A 17,037-nucleotide genomic window follows, 5' to 3' on the forward strand; every position below is an offset into this window, starting at 1 on the left:
TAAAAAAGAACATTAGAGAAGAGCCACATTTTTAATTATTTCAAAAGAAAACCAAATGTAATAATCTTCATTCCATAAATAATATTAGCAGCAAACCTCCCATCATTCTAGGTGGTAAAAGGTTTACAGCACAAGAAATAGCATATACTGTAAACACTGCCTGATCATCTGTAAGCCCTGTCCTTACTGAGTCCATACAGTCATATCTCTTCACCTGCTTCCATGGGCTGTGAACTTGAGGGAGAAGAGGGGATAACTGTTCTCCAAAAACCAATGTCTGATTTTCTGTAGTGGGATACTTTGTATGGAAGTGCTGATTTCACTGGCCTTTTTTTTTAACCAAAAGGTTTTATTTTAAGAAGGAAACCTGAGTATTCAGAAGTTTTGGCTTTGTGCGAAATCACAGCCTTCAGTTAAAAAGTTCCACCACCATTTTTTTCCTTGTTTCTCTTCATGTCACACCTTGGGCAGTTAAGGACAGTTGGCTTACAGGTCACTGCAACCCCTCAACTACATTTTGGTTCGTGGCTCTTTGCGCGAAGGGCTATGCGAGGTGTGTCATGTGTCCTGGCACTGGATGGATGAATCTGAGTGATTTGGAGAAGTATGCACAGCGTGCGTGAAAGAAATCTTGCCTCACATTTCCTTCTTAGCAACTCTTCACTTGTATGTGCATGATCCAGTCTTGTTCAGTGTTCTGGCTACAGATTATATTAAGTGGTGGTAGTGTGGAGACAAAAACAGAAGGAAAACTCCTCACCTGACATACACTGGTGACTGGGGAAACAAGGAAGAGGGTTTTCTTCTCCCCTACTTATAATATCCAAGAAAGTTTCTCTCTCTTCTTCATTTGTGTCCAGAGAGAACATCACCTGTTGAATAGACTCCATTGTTAATCCTACAGTCTTCAGTCCTCACAGAGTCTATTAATTCCTCCTCTGAATCCTCCTCCTCTTCCTCCTCTGGGGCTGACAGACTGGATGTTGGGCCTTTACATATTTTTAAATGTCGAGTGAGGTGATATTTGGTTAGGTAAGCCTTGGAGCATTTTTCACAGACATAGTCCCTCTTTCCTTCATGTGAATTGAGATGCTTCTTCAGGTGATTTGTCCTCAGAAACAACTTGTCACACTTGGGGCACTTGATCTGCCGTTCTCTGCAAGACACAAAAATGTGAGTTTGCTCCTGCCACAAGACAGCTGGTATTAAAATGTTAAGATTCATGTTCTAGGAAGGACAGATATCACCCTTGATGAAAAGGTCAGTTTCCTTCCCACCCTGCATAAAGGCAGGTGGGGAGGAGGCAGGAAAGAACAAGTAAGGATACAAGGCTCCTGCATGTTAACAACCCTCAGTCTGTAAATGCAGAGGAGCTTACCAGACTGCAACACATTCTGTAATGACACTGCAAAATACCTCCCAGCAGTAGTGCTCCTGGCTTATGCTGTAGGAATAAGCATCAAAGCGAGTCTGTGTTTCTGTCTCTCTCTGACTCGTCTGGCTGCACTACACTGCCTACAGCATGACAGAAGCAGCAATGGATTCCAAATGAGTACAAAAACCAGATGCTGGAAATGAAATAAGCAAAGGGATTAGCTTTGGGCAAGCAGTTTTTAAGGAGGACCTTGGATTGGGAGTAAATGTACAAGACGGAGAGATTCTCAGAGCAAAAGACCTGTACTGGCAGAGGGCTGTGGGTAGGAATCTGCCTGCAGGAGGAGCAGGAGAGCAAGTGCTTGAATGAGACCTGCAGGGAAGAATGGGCTGGGAAGAGCTGCATCACACCCCTACAGCAAACAGCTGGAGTTCACTAACAAGGTACTCAGTGACGATAGCACTGAGAAGTTTGTCTTTTTTGGTCACGTGGGGATGTGGAAACAGTTCTCAGCAAATAATGAAATATAAATCAAACAACCCCCCTTTCTCTTCAAAATGATGAGCACTCCAGACTGCCATTTCAGAACACAAGGAGCACACTTTGAATTTACTGTGCCACGGAAATATTGCAGACACTAGAACTCCACAACTGCAGCTAGTAAAACAAGAACTTGTCTAGACTGACTTCTCTGTCATTTCAGAGGATGAACCTATGCTCCCTAGGCAAAGCTATTTGCAAACTGGAGATTCTATCTCGGGCTGCTCATCTTCATTATTTCTTGCACTGGCCAGTCCAATAGCTCCTGTGAAGTCACTTACTGGGTATGAGTGAGGACGTGCTGCTTGAGGTCCTGCCTGCGCATGAAGAGCTTCTCGCAGTAATCGCACTTGAGGTTCTTCTCCCCGGTGTGAATGACCATGTGCGACTCCAGGTGAGCCTTCTGCGTGAATGATTTGTCACAGAGGGTGCAGCGATAATTCTTTTGACCTAGGAGTACACAGGGACACCCACAGATTTAACACTTGGTGTCCCAAGAAATGCAGTAAGCAAACAACCCTGACCATTGCTGAAAAATTAAATTTTACTGTGAAGAAAGGCAGATTGTTTGTGAACAGGACTTGTTTTCTCCTGCAGTTCCTTCAGACTCAGCATAAAGGCCTACTTGGTTCCAGTCTATATTTAGCAATGCAAAAAACCAGACAGCTGACTTCATCATTCCTAAGCTTTTCATCCCATACTCCATGCCCCCAATGTCAGGAAACCGTTTCAAACCACTGATGTGCTAGTGTGATGCACCTTTCTGCACTTCATCCTTCTAAACACTGCTGCTTGTTTCTCCTGTGCTTGTGGTCAGACAGCCTTTCTTGAGTGAGGCAGAGTTTGTGCTTCTTGTCCACACCAACCGTGCCTCCCTGCTCTGGATTTCAAAACACCCCCAGCCGCTCTGCACATTTTTCCACCAAGAGATTCAGGCTAACACTTAAAAAGACTAGTCTTATCTAAGATGAATTCTTCAGCAAAAACAATGGTAGCTTCCTTTGTAACAGTAACCATGGTAACCATCTAGTTACTGTACATTAGTACATCCCTATCCTCACTGATTTCCCACAGGAATTGTATCTGATGCCTTACTGGAGCCCAACCACATTTGATGCACTGCATTGCCTTTGTCTGCAAAAGCAAGTTCTCTTATCTAACAAACACACAGGTACAAACATCACTGGCCCTTTGATAACTTCTATGTTTTATCCCATTTTTCAACTTATCAGTACTTCTGTTATTCTTTGCCAAAAATAGTTTAAAACCCCAGCGTCTTACTGAGTTCAGACTAAGTTTGAATATCACTTGAATCCCACACCACTGAGTATTCTGTGGTTGCGTATACAACATTAATATTTCATCAGTCCATTAAAATGCCTGCTATTGAGCCTACAGCTTCCTATGCTTTACTTGAGATCACTTCATTTCCAGATTTATTTCTTTTCTAGCTTTGTTATTAGAATTTTGTGATTTCCCAATAAGGAATAGTGAAAAAAAAAAAAAGAGGCAAAAATGCCCACACTGTCTATGGGCCTGTAACTGGACCTTCACCCTCTCCCCTGTCCTCACACAGCCATCTGTACAAAGCCCTTACCTGTGTGGATCTTGAGGTGTGTCCGTAAGTTGCTTGGATCACTGAAAGCTTTGCTACAGAAATCGCACTTGTGTGGCTTCATGCCCATGTGCCCCATGAAGTGCACGTGCAGCTTGGAAGGGGAGATGAAAGCCTGGGGGCACATGGAGCACTTCCACTTCCTCTCCTTGCCGTTGCCTGGTCCGTGGTTGCTGCTGTGCCCCTGACTGGGGAGGTGGTTGTGAATATGGCTGCTCAAATGGGCCTTGAAGTCCGCATAGGAAGCGCACTCCTTCCCGCAGTGGCAGATGTGCACGTCTGGATGCTCAGGGACACCTTTGGGCACAAAAAGATCACTTGTAACGCGGCACAGTAAAGCCCAACAGAGCTTGAACAAGGACCACTTTAACATTTAGTATGTGGTAGAAAAGCCAGGTGCAGAGATTTTCACCTTTGTTCTTTTTTTTCACCGTTGTCCAGTGCTGCTTTCCAGCTGTTTCAGGTAGGTCATTTAAAATGTTTTGAGGGGCCAAACTTTGGAACAGTTTTGAGCACAGCTCACTCATATCTAAATTATCACAATCCAAGTTGGGGGAGGATAGGAACATCTTCAGCTCCAAAACTCCTTTAGCCCTGGATGAACAGAATACTATTTTTCTTTTAAAAAAAAAAAAATCTTCAAAATCTTTTACTACTGACCAGTGGAATTAAGTAGGGAAATGTTTCTTTTAAATGATGGTACTCTGTAGTAATGAAAAGTTAAAGGAAACTATGACATGCACCAATGGGAACTGAGAAGGAACATAATACAGTCCCAAGTCACAGAGCCCAGAGATGGCACTGAAAGGGAATTCAAGCTGGATACTCCCTGCAAAGCCAACAAAAAAGAGCTCTTACTTACCAAGCTGTTGTGCATAGTCCCGACTGTAATAGAAGAGAAGCTCATGTTCAGGGGGGATGTCCCGAGAGGTGCAGAAGTAAATTTTTCCATCATGAGGATAAGCCACCAGGTTCTGCTCTTCCCGGTTCCTACAGCAATAATAACAGTTAAGGAAAAAAGCCCTTCAGAAGTAATGCCTATGGGGGAAAGGGGGGGAAGAGGGGGGAAGAGAAAAATGGAAAAGAAAAAAGGAAGGGAAAAGGGAAAAGGAAAGATTCCTATAAAAAGGTAATAGGAACATCAGCGCTTGTCAGCATATTACAAAAACTTGTATGTCTGTCACTTCTGTTCTTTATTAAAGGAAAGAAAAACTAGACCTTGAGAGCCAATGTCCTCCACCAAATGATGTGTTTCTCACAACACTTCTGAGAAAATTATTAATAGACATTAGAGTGGGCTGAGAGAAATGAGTTTATGATCTAAGAAACTACAAAAATCGATATATTTTTCATACACATAGATTCTTCGTACACATAGATTCATTTACATATTTACATAGATATATCTCTTAAGAAAAGGAGAATGCATGATGGAAAAAATATCAGTAATGTCTTGAAGCAACATTATCTTTAAAAAGTCCTCTCAAGGACCAGTTTCAAGACGTGGTCATTCATCTTTTGAAGCAGTATCTTGCCTATGTTTGTTCCCAGTATGTGAAACCAGCAAAAGGTCTGCCCCAATTCACTGGGAGATTAAACATTACAGTTCTTGACTCCTACATATGGGAGCAATGGAATGAACTGCACGAGAACCTACTTTGTGTCACAGAGAAATAAGAAAGGTTCAGCCTTCTCAGTGGATCATGGATGGAGCAATATTTAAGACAGCCTTGATAATTTTCGTCACAGACTGAAAGGGAGAGGTCTCACAAGCTGTATGGGCTTGGAACTTGGCCAAAAGAACTCAGGGACATTTTCTAAATAAAGTCTTAAAATCAAAAGACAAGCAAGGTCAACTTAAGTTAAATGAAGGTCAACCTTCATTCTCCAGTACAGCTTTCTATGAGCCTGCAGCTCGGACTCAAAGCTCATTAGCACAGTCCAGGTGGCTCTCACCTGGCTTTGCGTACGAACATCATCCAGTTACATTCATTTTCATCAGCTGTAATGACACAGAACTCGAGGACACCGTTGTGATAGATCTACCAGGAAAGACAAATGCAACCTTAGGACAAAACACGGCAATAAATGCAGTGAAAGCCAGCTTCTTTCTTTAAGAGAGGATGTGTTTACCTAGAACAAGCCAGGAAGTCTCCATTGCCACTGCCAACATCACAGCCCTGTTTTCATTCCTTACTTTCCTCTTCACACAGGCACCTTGGCCTCTGCTACCCATGAGGCCAGAAAACCTGTTTATCAGCATCTTTCTCACCTTCTCCTTCCAGCAGAAATGCATTTGGCTGCATTTCTTACAAACCGAGTCTTGTGAATAACAAAACCTGGGCAAACAGCACATGTTTTATTTAAATAGGCCAGATTTACTTTCTGGAAATGAAATTATGGGGAAAAGAAACTTTAAATTGGCTTTTCTAAAACAAATAATTCATCACCTGGGGGAACTTTCAATGAACAGAGATACAAAACAACTGCTGCCTAGTAATTCATACACAATCTCTGCGGCAACTCCACACAAATACTGAAACCACATACAGGCCTTTAAAAGAGAAGGCATTAGAGAAGCTTTTTGTACTTCAGGACTGACTACCAGCATACTGCAAGGTATACAGCTCTGCTGTGCTGATACTAAGAATTAAACAATTAAACTGCATTACTTTTGACTTTTGGCAAAGATGATAATGTAAATGTTGCTGTCATGTGGTAGCTTTCAGCAGATAAAGGCATGCTGGCAGGCTCTGTGAGCGGTAACACCACTGACCTTCCAGATGTGACTGGCTGCTTTGTCTGTCCAGTCAGCCACCTCCAGAGAATGGCTCTGCTGCCCGATCAAAGGTCCGAAACAAGTCCTCACAGGAATGGTTTCTCGGGTCCACACACCTATCATTAGAAGACCATAATCTGAAGAAATCAATTATTTGAATAACTAATCATGCATAATACAGAAGTGGGAGGCTTATGAGATAATGCTCCAGAGGTAATATCTATGCATAAGATCATCAAAGCTTCTACTTCACATGTGAAACACACCTATGGCAGAGACAAGAACCACCACCACCACATGACACTAATGGGAGCTGCTTTGGTGTCATTACAAATATTTATTTGGTCAAAAGCAAGTAATTTACTTTTCAGTAAGCTATAAAACTAACATCCTAGCCACTTGTACCAATTAAAAGTTCTCATGGCACTTTCTGCAGAAGCAGAAAATATTAGTTTCAGTAACTACATTTTGCCTACCTAATCCCCAGGAATTTCCAGAATTGTTGCTGGGCATTGTTAAGCAGCTTCTGCATTTCTCCCCAGAGGCAGCTGTATTTCTGTCATGGGCAGAGGAATTCCTGCGTGTATATTATTTATTATTAAACTTTTATATATATATATATATATATATATATATATATATATATGTGTGTGTGTGTGTGTGTGTGTGTGTGTGTGTGTGTGTGTGTGTGTGTGTGTGTGTCTACATGAATACACTGTATAGCTCTTAGGAATAAACTGGAAACTAGTGCAGCTTGAAAAGAACAGATGTCATCTACTCTCAACAAGCAGCATCACTAAACAAGCCAATAATCACATTCTTCTCTAGCCTTCAGATCCTTAGGGTACTGCACTGTACTCTTCGATTTCCAGGTGACAGTGATGTGAAATACAGTAACAAGGTCCACATCCAGTGACAAGGTCACAGTCTACATGCCAAATGTAAACGAAGGGGGGAAAAAAACAGAGGCACTTGTGATCAATACTCCAATGAGAGCACCCAGAAGGCAGCAAACCAAGCTCATGAACAAGCAGACAGAATTCTCCTCTATGACTTGTCAACTTCCCCCAACTGCAATTGCTGCACCGTTTTCTTATCAAAGCTGTGCCTGGGCTGTTTAGCACAACAAAAAAAACCACCATACCTTGCTTGACCTTAAGAAGTGCCACACTCTATGGCAGCAGCCCTACGGTATAGCTGAAGTCTAAGCAGTAACCAGGAGCTCAAGGATAATATAAGTCAGGGTGATTACAGAAGAGGGAAGCATCTCTCTCTTGTGGTGTTTCTTTCCCACATTAATCTCCCTACAGTTTTGGATTTCAGCCGTGAGTGTATTTTAAAGTGCTGCAGGGAAGTGCACAGTAATGTGATCCTTACCTGCTTCAGCTCCCATGATAGACTGCCGGAGGAGCAGCTGCTTTGGGAGGGACAGCCTGGCTCGGCTCTCGATTGGGCTGTCGGGGACAAAGGTGACAGGCCCGTGGTCCGGGCAGTCTGATGGATACGCCTTGTCACACAGTGTGCACCCTGCAGAGACAGGAGGGGACAGCAGGCATTAAAAACATACAACAGCTCCTTCAGTGCAATCAGCTCCCTACCAATGTGCTTCAGCTCAGCTCCTGCCAAAGGCTGCTTCTATCACGTTCAACTTGTCCAACTTATCAGCTTTTACTCAGAAGAATATGTTCTTACAGTCAGGTGGGCACTGACATACATGTCAGTTTCTATCCAATTCAGATCAAATGTGAGGATCTCCACCTACTTTCCTGATGGTAAATTGATGACCTAGACTCCAGATTATCCCTACAGGGGAATCTAGCAATGGGACAGAGCCAACTCGTCATCAAAGCTACTGCAAAATGAATGACAGCCTCCCCAGTGCTGGTGATGGAAGAGCGAAGTTCATTGTGATCACAAGTGAAACGAACTCTACTGGCAGAAAAATCTAAGACAAACAAAACCAAACATATTCTAACTGGTTATATTTTTGGAATTAACCAGAAACACTTACGGTATGTAGAACCTCAAGGATATCCACGCAAATGAACCAGTAAGATCGTCCTTCTAAAATTTTCTGAACATGAACCACAAATCCCCTAACCTCCATTTAAATTCAGACAATGTGTAAATCACAGCAGCAAAAACCTGACCTCACTGCTGCATTTGAAGTCTCACTGCAGCAAACTCATGCAGGGTGAGTATGCCATGGAATGCAACAAAAACAAAAGCCCAAGAAGAATGAGTAAAATCACTTTCCTAATCTGTCATTCAGCAGAAGTACTGTTATAAAAGAAACCAGTGGAAGTCTTCAGTCTAATAAATCTGAGGGAAAGTACAGCATAAAATGTTCTCTATAAAATTGCAATTTCATCTAGAAAAATGATGTCATTTTAATTCGCTGTGAATGGAGCAACCAGCACCTACTCAGCAACCACTCTCCTGATAAATAATTATTCTTTTGAAGAAGAAAGATGTTCAGGTAATTAATCAGGACCTCCACAAAGACCTTCTTTGGCTTCTTGATGACCCAGCTGCAGTATAAAAGAGCTATCACAGAAGTAGCTTTCAGCAGGCCCAAACTGCAGTTCCATCCTTACATGCTTTTAGATATTTTTCAGATACTTCCTTGATATACCAGGGTACCAGAATTTGACCTCATATAAAATACAGTTTGACTACACATTAACAGATAGGAAAGTACTCAAAAAATTATTAGGTAGAGCCTATGTAAGCATTATTTCATGTGCACAGGTGACATGCAGGAGTAAAGCAACATCAGTGAGACCTGAGTAATGAGAACCACTGTGTGGAACAGCTGCTTTTAAGCACTGCCTGGCACACACCCACTATGGGTCCATGGACCAGCTCCAAGCAGAGGCAGAGGAAGAAAAGTTCTAGGCATGGGACATTTCCACTTGGAGAAGCTGAACCATTCATACATTTTTCAGATATTGGAAAACAAAAAATCTCACATTCCACAGAAAGGTAAATATACTTTCCATTACTGTCCTTGCCAAATCATTAAAAAAAGAAAATTAGTCACGATTTCTCTGATTTGGATAGCCAGAACTGCCAACAAAGATGACCAAAAAACCTGCTTCTTAAAAGCCTTTGCAAACATTCAGGACTGTAGCAAAGGCAGATTTTTTATTTCCTGCTTAGGAACAGTCAAAGTTTTCTGAAAAAGGCCCTAACTCCTGCCATCTGAGGAAAAACCACTAAGGGGATCTAAAACAACTCCTTGTCCTTGCTGTCACCTGTCTGGACACAAATTCCTGTTAATTCAGGTGAAGTTTAAAAACATCAACAAAAAGTTAAAATTTAAACCTCCCCAAGTCAAGAATCTGCTTTGCAAATCACATGCAAGCACAAGGCATGCAACAGCCATTTTAATGTCCCATCAAAGGGGAGCATTGTCTGGAAAACAGCTTAGGACTATGCTAACTATAACCACAAAAAGCTGGCACATCAAATCTCAATTTTAAGAGAGGAAGAATAGTTATTTCACCATAAGCATGTTGGATATCACAGTATTTGGATCATTATTTGTTCAACATGCAACAGATGCTTGTAGGAAACTCTGAGTGCATCAACTGTAAAACCCTTCCTCTAGGAGTTGTAAATTCATCATAGTTCTATGCCCACCTGATCTGAAGTTGTATTTTATCCCACAGAATGAAATCTTAAAAAATTAATCCAAATGTCTGACTTTACACTAAACTGCATCTCTTCCCTTGTTAACCAAAGCACTCTACCTTTCAATTTCTTAAAATATGTTAAAATATGGCAAAGCAAGCCATTAGGTTCTGGCAGTTGTAGAGCCAGACTGGATGAAGAGCAGCACTCAGAAATGCTACTACAGATAATAAAAAGGAATATAAAAGCTGGCTTATGTTTCAGTGGCAGGAAGCCAGACATCCTGCAGGTGAAAGTGCAAATCTCTCCCCCAGCAAATGAGAACTTCTCAGTTCTCAAACACCACTCCTTGAATGATAACAGGACTGGAAATACAATACCCAGTGTCCTCTCTTCCTACCAGATCCACTAACCTCTGGACTAAAGTCCTTTGATGAGAATAATTAGAAATATTATAAAGTTCCTTCCCTCTCTGCTCTTTTTTTCCTATTTGGAACAACATTTTCATGATGACTGTTCATGGTTTAATAAATTTTGCAAAATCATGTAATGTCATACTCAAAAATTACACCCATTTGATGAAGAGTATGGCCTGTGGTGGTGTTTGTTGTGTATTTTTAATGGGGCAAGAAGAACCACTTGTGATGTGACTTTATAAAAACAGAAGTCTCATCGGAAAGGATAACAAGCATATCCACCGAATCAAGAGCTTCACCAAGATTCAGCTTCCACCCTCATGGTAACATGAAAATGATACAAAGAGAATTATGCTAAAACATCCTACTACTTCCAACTAATGATGTTTCAGAACAGTTAATCTGAACAGTTAAACTGCAGATATTTCAAATTTTGGACTTGTTAAATAACCATAAATCTGTAAGACCAGCAACCAGAGTCCAGCCACACCAGACAATAGCTACATGAAAAACCCTACCCCAAAAAAGCAGGAAATGTCCACTCACATATGGTAAACAAGGTGGCCATGTTCTCCTTGTTGGAATTGGAGTCTTCCATTTGCAGAGATGACGGTACAAAGGCAAGATTGTCTGCAGACACACTGACATGGCTTGGCCCCATGGCTACTTCCTGACTTATGGAAGACACTGCCACGGGCTCCAGGCTGAGGCCCACTTCATGCAAGGCTACTGAGTCCAGGGAAGCGAGGTTGTGTGAGGTAGGGAGCGCCACACTCACGGAGTTGGTGCTCATGGCCACAGTATGAATGGGGTCATTTAGTGTGCTGTCCGATATCCCTGTCACCCGCCCGGCAATGTGGTCGGGCTCCATGACAACAGGGAGTTCCAAAGTGCTACCGTGAATGGGAATGACAGTGCCATGTCCCACAGCGTCCGATGTCAAGTTACTCCCCACTGTGTCTACAGCTAAAGGTTCGTGGCTCCGGGAGCCATTTGGGATCTGCGTGTGATCCCCAGCTACATCATCCATTGTAAGCTCCTCTGTCATCCCATCTGTAGAGATGGGGCTGGTTACCCTGGAAACGCTCTCCATGGTGATTGTAGTATCCAGTGCTACCTCGTGGCTGTCACTAGGATGCAGATTTTGAGGACCGTGTGTGTTCACTGCGCGGGAGTCCATGGAGACAATCCCTGGTTCCAGCCCCACAGTCCCACTGGGCTGGTAGGGATCCAGGGCTGAGGGATTGTTGGAGACTGACAACGCTGGATTGCTATCAACATTTATAGTGTTGGGATGGATGTACTGAGGTGGTGGTCTGTCAGCCAAGTAAGATAAGATACCTGATAGGAAGAGAGGGAGAAAAAGAAGGGAGTGAGATTACATCTGTCTTCAAATCTTGAATAAAAATCCATTGAAGGATAGTACACTGAGATCCCTGAAGACATAGTCTCTACATTATTTCCAGTTCAAATCCACTAATTCTAAAAAATGGCTCACAAACACATGCCAGCCTAACACTCTTGTCAAAGTACTACTTGACAACTAATTCAGAGTTTCCACCCAATAGAGCAAGTCTCCAGTTATTTCCCAAACTCTGAACACCCAAGTTAATGGCAGAATTACACCTAGTGCTGCTCAGTACAAAGATCAAATGAGAAAGAGGCTCTTCACATTTTAGGTTTAATTTTTCATTCCCAAAAAATAGCTCACAAGGATGAAGGACTGCTAGTGGAATCTACAATTTGGTAATTCCTGGTTCATCTTTGCTAGAAACAGAAACAATTCTCCAGGAGATATAATTTTTGCTTCGGTATTCAAGTTTTAACAATGACTGCTTCCTTCCTTTAAGACTAAGTGGCATAACTGTCCATCTCAGAGGTCAATTTAAATTCTGAAGGACAAAGACAAATTCTGTCACAGATTTAATGAGTCATCTGCTCTCTTTTCTAACATGAAAGCATGTTGTTTCTCCTAAAACAATAGTTTGCTTGAATTTAAATCAGAAACCCTACCATCTCTTCTGTAGTTCTGGGAACGTTCTCAAAATCAAACAACCTTGAAACTTAAGATATGAAGAAACACTAAACTGTGTTTACATACTAAAACAAACAAACAAACAAAAATATTCAGAAGAAATGCAACAGCACATTCAGGTAAACATTATTTCCAGCAGAGACAGAGGCAGATTTTGCAGTTTCTGCAAGATCTGACTCAGCATGTTTCTTTTTAGCCTTCAACTCTATGAGCCATTTGTTCCGTAAGAGTTTTCCATTCAAATACGTTTGTTATTACAAGGATGCAAACACAGACACTCCTTCTGCAGCACAACAAGCCAAGAAATTAACAATTTAATTTAATCAGCTGTATCAAATACTTCTGCATGCAATGCTGGCTTGTGGCTTGAACACAGAGGATCCTTGATGGCAGCAAGATGACTGACAGAAGAACCTTATAAAACATCACAGGAAGATTATTCCAGCTCAGAAAATGGCAAATACCTTTGGTCCTAGTGCACAGTCTCCTTGTCTACTGAACAGGCAGGCATGCAGTGCAGTAGGAAAGGTTACTCCTAAGCAGCTGGAAAGTTCAGCCATCGGTCAACAGGCAGCTGCAGGACTCCTGGGCTGCTAGTTTATTCCTATCCCAGGCTGAACCAACAACACTCAGTGAATCACCTTGAAGAAGTTTAACTACCTCTTCCACCCTGTCAATCTTAGCTACCAAACAAAACCAGGACTGCATTTAAAGTTTCAATGTCTGTGGTTTTCAGTTTTACATACTGACATGTAAAATTCTACAGTTATACTCCAAAGCATGTGTGAGAAAGGAATCAAGATAGAAGTCAGTGTGTCAGGCCTTTGGAAATCAACCTTGAAGAAAAATGAAGAAAAAAATGTGCCGTGGGTTAAATGGGTGGGAAAGTGCCCAACACCACAGCTGATGTCTTGCCCTCTTTGAGCTTTGAATTACTGTAACTTCCCATTATACACACACTAAATGTTGCTTCAGACTACAGGGGAAGAAAAACAGAAGCAACTTCCAAGCTACAAGCCATTGGAGACAGAAACCAGGCCTGCTTTGTTTTCTGTTAATCCTAAAATCAAAGCAGAAGGAGCAATCAAAGATTAGGTTTAAATAGAAAATGCCCTGCGATTCTTTTCATACACAAATATAGAAACAGATATCTGAAAAAAAAGGTGTGTAAATGGCACAACAGTCTCCAGACAAACTCAAGGGAAACAACAGCTCTGTCAAACTGTCAGTCATGCCTACTTCAGGACAGAAACAGACAGCTCTTAAAACAGTTGCTCTTACTGTTCCCATCCATCAGCACCAGAGCACTTACCAGGTAGAATGTGTCTGAAATAGCTGCTCTCCAGGTGAGGGTATGGTGGTGGAGGTAGGGTGTAGTTTCTCTCTGGTATACCACACATCACTCCTCGATCTCCAATACCCATTGGGAGCATCAGAGACAGAGCAGAGGGCAAGGAACTCAAGGAGGGGCCCAGGTTTGGAATTGCAACAGGCAAGCCTGCAAGAGAAAATGCCCATTTAAATTCAACGGAACTCCTTGAGTTGATGAACACATGTGCTAACAAAGAGATTACTAATTCCCCAGGAGCTCTTGCCCTAAGGAAATACAGCATGGCACTGTCCAAGCAAGGTGCCAGGCATCAAAGAAAGGATCAGTTATCACAGAAGTGAGAGGCATGCCTGAATATGGCGAGATCTTTTTTGCTACATTTTATAGGGCTTGCTTCTATTTGATAATTGTAATGGACTTCTCTCTGTGCAGGCCCCTGGAAAGAAGAGGTATGAAAACAGTTTTGCTTTACAAGTGATTTTTCACCTGAGAGAAATTAGACATAGATGAAGAGAGATTTTCAGCTACAGCTCTAATTTCAAAGGGTTCTCATACTACTCACCCACAGCGCAAATCACCCCATTAAAACCAAACGAGGCTCCCACTAAAGTGTAAGCCTGACAAGCACTCATGCCTTTTGCTTTGCCCATATAAGCAACAATTTATGGTTTGCCCTTCCCCAACTCTGCACCATTTCACTACCTATGGTATGACTTGCTGTCAGAGCAGGCACTGCTGCCCAGTTAGGACCATTGCTGTGACAGCAGAACACGGAGCAGGAGCTACAATACCCTGTGTGGAACCCTCCCCCGTTACCTGGTGCTGGTATGGCGTTGTGAGTGGGTGACGCTGCCAAGCCCAAGTGACTTCCTGAGACTGGCAGGGCATTGCTCACAGAGGAGGAGGTCAGCTGGTCCATCCCTACAGGACTCAAGTTCATTTCATTCATTCTGGAGACACGGAGCATAGAGGGGAGCAGAAAAAAGAAACAGAATGCAAGAGCATTCCCGATTACTGACTACTGCGGTGAAGAAAGGCTGAGCAAACAAACTCAAAATCTGATATTCACATATAAAAACTCTGCCTTAAAAAGCTAAGCATAAAACACATCAGCCACTCACATGGTCATCACATCATGATCAATACATATTGATCATATTAGATAGCAATAATCAGGATTAACAAACAGTTCAGAAAGACAAATCAGAACATAGCTTCTTTTTTGCCATCCAGAAAACAAAGTCTTACTCCTAGTAATAAAAGCAATTGTGATTAAACTATTGTGAAAACAGATCCATTTACAAGCTGAATGTCAAAAAATACTCAGACAATAGCACCTGATTTATATTTTATGACTTCTGGACACCACATCCACCACATTCAAAATCCAAATTCTGGGGGAAAGATCACTTCAAACTGGTAACAGACACACATCCTCTAATTTCCCACCAGTTCGAACCAGGCCAATAGTGACAAGAGTTACCACTGCAAAATAGCCACAGCAGTTTTAAAAGACTGCCTCAGTCTGGTTCTACGAGCTCCCATCAGATTAAAAACTGGCACCAGGAATGCCATGTTATTTCAGTGATCAACCGCACTGCTCAAGTGGGCACACACTACATGAACAGCTGCAGGAACCACCCAACACTCCAAACCTTCAGCCTTGGTAGAAACCACGTCAGCTTGGAGCACACATGTCCTTTGGGATCTCAAGCTGCACATGCAGCCAAAACCACTTCCCAGGGATGGGGGACACCATGGAGACACTTGTAAGCCGTGCCTGATCGACGCTGTGCCCACCCCGGCACATCAGGTCTGAGCAGCAGCTCTTAGGACCAGCCAGACCAGCTACCCCCAGAGCAGCCACACACGCAACATGCTCCAGGCTGACCCAGGCCTCCCACACGGCCTTTGCCAGCAGCAGGCCCTAGCGCTGCAGTACTGATGGAACTTGGGTGCCACTCCGGTAAGGAAAGGTACTACTCATCCAGGAAAAACGGTCGAATCCACCAAACTCACGCAAGTTAACAGCACAAGGTCTCAGCTCGGAAGGGGCCCGTAAGGAGCATCGAGTCCACCCGCAGCTCCTCGCAGACCACCTGCCACCCGGGGGGCTGAGCCGCAAGCGGAGTCGCCGACTTCCACCTCGGGTCTGCCACCTTCGGCAGCACACTCTGCCACCTTCGGCAGCCTACCGCCCCGCCCGCCGCAAGGGACGGCTCCGTAGGGACGGGGCTGAGGGCTCCAGCTGTCCGGCCGGGGCAGGGCATTTCATTCCCGGCTCAGGCGGCTGCTGAGGATGGCGATGCCCGAGGGAGGGAACCACCACCCTCGCCCCGGAGCCGAGCCTCAGGGCCTGCGGGAGGCGCCGAACGCTTGATGGACCCTCTCCCCTTCTCGGCCGGGTGCGTCCCGCGGTCCCGCTCGCCTCGCCCAGGGTCCCGCGGCGCTCACCTGGGGTGCATGGGGCCCGCCGGCGGAGCGCCCGCAGCCGCATCAGGGCCCTACTTTCCGGCCCGCCGCCCGCCCCCGGGCCCGGCCCCGGCCCCGGCCCCGGCCCCAGCCACGGCCCGGCCGCAACCCCCACCGCCGCCGCCGCCTCATGGGCGGGACCCAGGCGGCGCGGGCCCGCCGCGGGCGGGGGAGGCGGAGGGAGGCGGGGATGGCGGAGGGAGGGGGCCGGGGCCGCTTCCGCCGGCGAGTGCCGGAGCCAGGAAGCGGCGCTGCCGCTCGGAGCTCGGCCGCTTTGCGCCAGCACCTGGCCCGAAACCCTGCCCGAGGCTTCCCGTGCCGCCTCTTCCAGAAGGGTGCGATTCTCACTCCGGTTTTCCACACAGTATTCCCACACAATATTCCCAGCTATCTCACTGCATTCTCATTACACCCTCGTATCTGCTGTCATTAGAGGGTTGCGTTTTGTGTCCTCCGGTACCCACAGCCCGTACGTACCCAGCTGCCTCCTGGACGTTGTCGTTCAGTTACGGTTGATCATATGTGCAATTCTGGCCAAGGTGACGTGGCAAAGGAATCTCTTGAGGTGTGCAAGAGGTTTCGTAGTTCGCTTTTCGCCTGCGACACGTGGATAGTCATGTACACTGCTCGAATCAATCGCCGCCTTCCTTCAGTGCCGGGGCGAACAGCTGTTTCCTGGAACACTGTAATGGGGTTTGGTAATTTGCTCGTGCCTGACACTTAAACGATGCCTCATTAAATGAGCCGTCTCTCGATAGGATGTCTGCACAGGAGGAAATTCCAAGTATTTTTCTGTCTGCTCTCTTTTGATCTAAAGAACCTAAATGTAGGATCTGTAC

At 44.2% G+C, this 17,037-nt stretch overlaps 1 protein-coding gene across 4 annotated transcripts; it reads right to left on the bottom strand.

Annotated features, from left to right (window-relative positions):
* Positions 1-12: 12 nt before the first annotated feature.
* Positions 13-16,830, bottom strand: PRDM4 (PR/SET domain 4). 4 transcript variants are annotated; one of them, XM_059846277.1, is made up of 11 exons: positions 16,676-16,830; positions 14,543-14,676; positions 13,709-13,894; positions 10,908-11,702; positions 7,687-7,836; positions 6,307-6,446; positions 5,487-5,572; positions 4,393-4,520; positions 3,513-3,827; positions 2,197-2,365; positions 13-1,156 (listed from the first exon to the last, which is right to left on the bottom strand). In XM_059846277.1, the coding sequence occupies exons 2-11, from the start codon at positions 14,673-14,675 to the stop codon at positions 847-849; spliced, it is 2,412 nt and encodes an 803-aa protein (XP_059702260.1). In that variant the 5' UTR covers position 14,676; positions 16,676-16,830; the 3' UTR covers positions 13-846. The 4 variants fall into 4 exon arrangements, with proteins under 4 accessions (XP_059702260.1, XP_059702262.1, XP_059702259.1 ...); XM_059846279.1 differs by lacking the exon at positions 16,676-16,830 and adding an exon at positions 16,181-16,301 and having other exon boundaries at positions 6,307-6,425; XM_059846276.1 differs by lacking the exon at positions 16,676-16,830 and adding an exon at positions 16,181-16,301.
* Between the last annotated feature and the right edge of the window lie 207 nt (positions 16,831-17,037).

Source organism: Haemorhous mexicanus, chromosome 5, assembly GCF_027477595.1.
Source record: "Haemorhous mexicanus isolate bHaeMex1 chromosome 5, bHaeMex1.pri, whole genome shotgun sequence".
In the NCBI taxonomy this organism is placed as follows: domain Eukaryota; kingdom Metazoa; phylum Chordata; class Aves; order Passeriformes; family Fringillidae; genus Haemorhous; species Haemorhous mexicanus.

Coding starts and splice junctions, on each gene's coding strand:
- PRDM4 (XM_059846276.1), bottom strand. Junction 11,703..13,708: donor TTTCAGACACATTCTACCTG/GTAAGTGCTCTG, acceptor TCTTCCTATCAG/GTATCTTATCTTACTTGGCT. Junction 2,366..3,512: donor ACACCTCAAGATCCACACAG/GTAAGGGCTTTG, acceptor GTGTACTCCTAG/GTCAAAAGAATTATCGCTGC.